The sequence below is a fragment of the Anneissia japonica genome, unplaced genomic scaffold (genome assembly GCF_011630105.1).
Source record: "Anneissia japonica isolate Jap-2015-1 unplaced genomic scaffold, ASM1163010v1 scaffold142986_len838_cov72, whole genome shotgun sequence".
Classification (NCBI taxonomy): domain Eukaryota; kingdom Metazoa; phylum Echinodermata; class Crinoidea; order Comatulida; family Comatulidae; genus Anneissia; species Anneissia japonica.
The window spans coordinates 1-838 of record NW_022739678.1 but is presented as its reverse complement, the minus strand read 5'-3'; the positions used below and the strand labels follow the sequence as shown (position 1 = coordinate 838).

The 838-nt window shown below is 39.3% G+C and overlaps 1 protein-coding gene across 1 annotated transcript; it reads right to left on the bottom strand.

Annotated features, from left to right (window-relative positions):
- Positions 1-6: 6 nt before the first annotated feature.
- Positions 7-771, bottom strand: LOC117117981. Its single transcript, XM_033262477.1, has 2 exons — positions 355-771; positions 7-233 (listed from the first exon to the last, which is right to left on the bottom strand). Exons 1-2 carry the CDS (start codon positions 624-626, stop codon positions 197-199), a joined length of 309 nt encoding a protein of 102 aa, XP_033118368.1. The 5' UTR covers positions 627-771; the 3' UTR covers positions 7-196.
- Between the last annotated feature and the right edge of the window lie 67 nt (positions 772-838).

The following is an 838-nucleotide window of genomic DNA, read 5'->3' as shown; positions in this document are numbered from 1 at the left end:
ATGATGGAAGAAAAGGGATGAAAATGCTAAACACTACCGTACTACACCCAACTGTTTAAAGTAAATTAACATTCGAATGAATCTATTAGGTTTTGATTCAGAAGTTGACGTGTGTTGTTTGACATCCTTCCTCCGGAAGTATTAATTGATGACGTGTGTTGTAACTTCTTTCAGTGGGAAAATTGGGGAAATCCCCTCATCCCCTCGCTAAAGGTGGCGCCATCACTGACGGTCTATCATTAAAAACATCAAGATATGGATAAATTTAACATCCAACAACATACAGACGTATGTCATGGTAAAACTATATTTTAAATGTGGATGTTTTGGCGCGCCTATATACTAAAAATTTACCTGTTCGTACGCGAATCTTCTTTTATACTGTTTCGAACCTTCAGCGCCTCGATCGCGACATAGTCTGGGCAATGTGTATGAGCGTCGTCGTATTTTTTTTCGTTCAATATTCTAGAAACATTAACGTCCGTTTTGATCGTTACCAAACAGTTGTATTTATGACGACCAGAACACTTCCAGTGTTTGGTGATTCGATTCTCTTTCACTTTGGTATACGTATACCCTTCAAAACAGAGTTTATAACCGCCACGTGTGGTCTTGATCAACTCCATGATGAATCTGATACCATGGCTTGATGATAAACGTACGGTATACAAAACGTACAGTTGGGAAATATTGTTTCCGGGTTTCGAAATGTCATGGTTTTAAGTCCGGGTTTCGAAATGACCATGACCTGGGCCGCGGTGGTTTCGAAATGTCCAGGTTGCGAAATGTCATAATGCCCACGCAAAAAATTACTGTAACACGCGTAAATTTAAAAAAA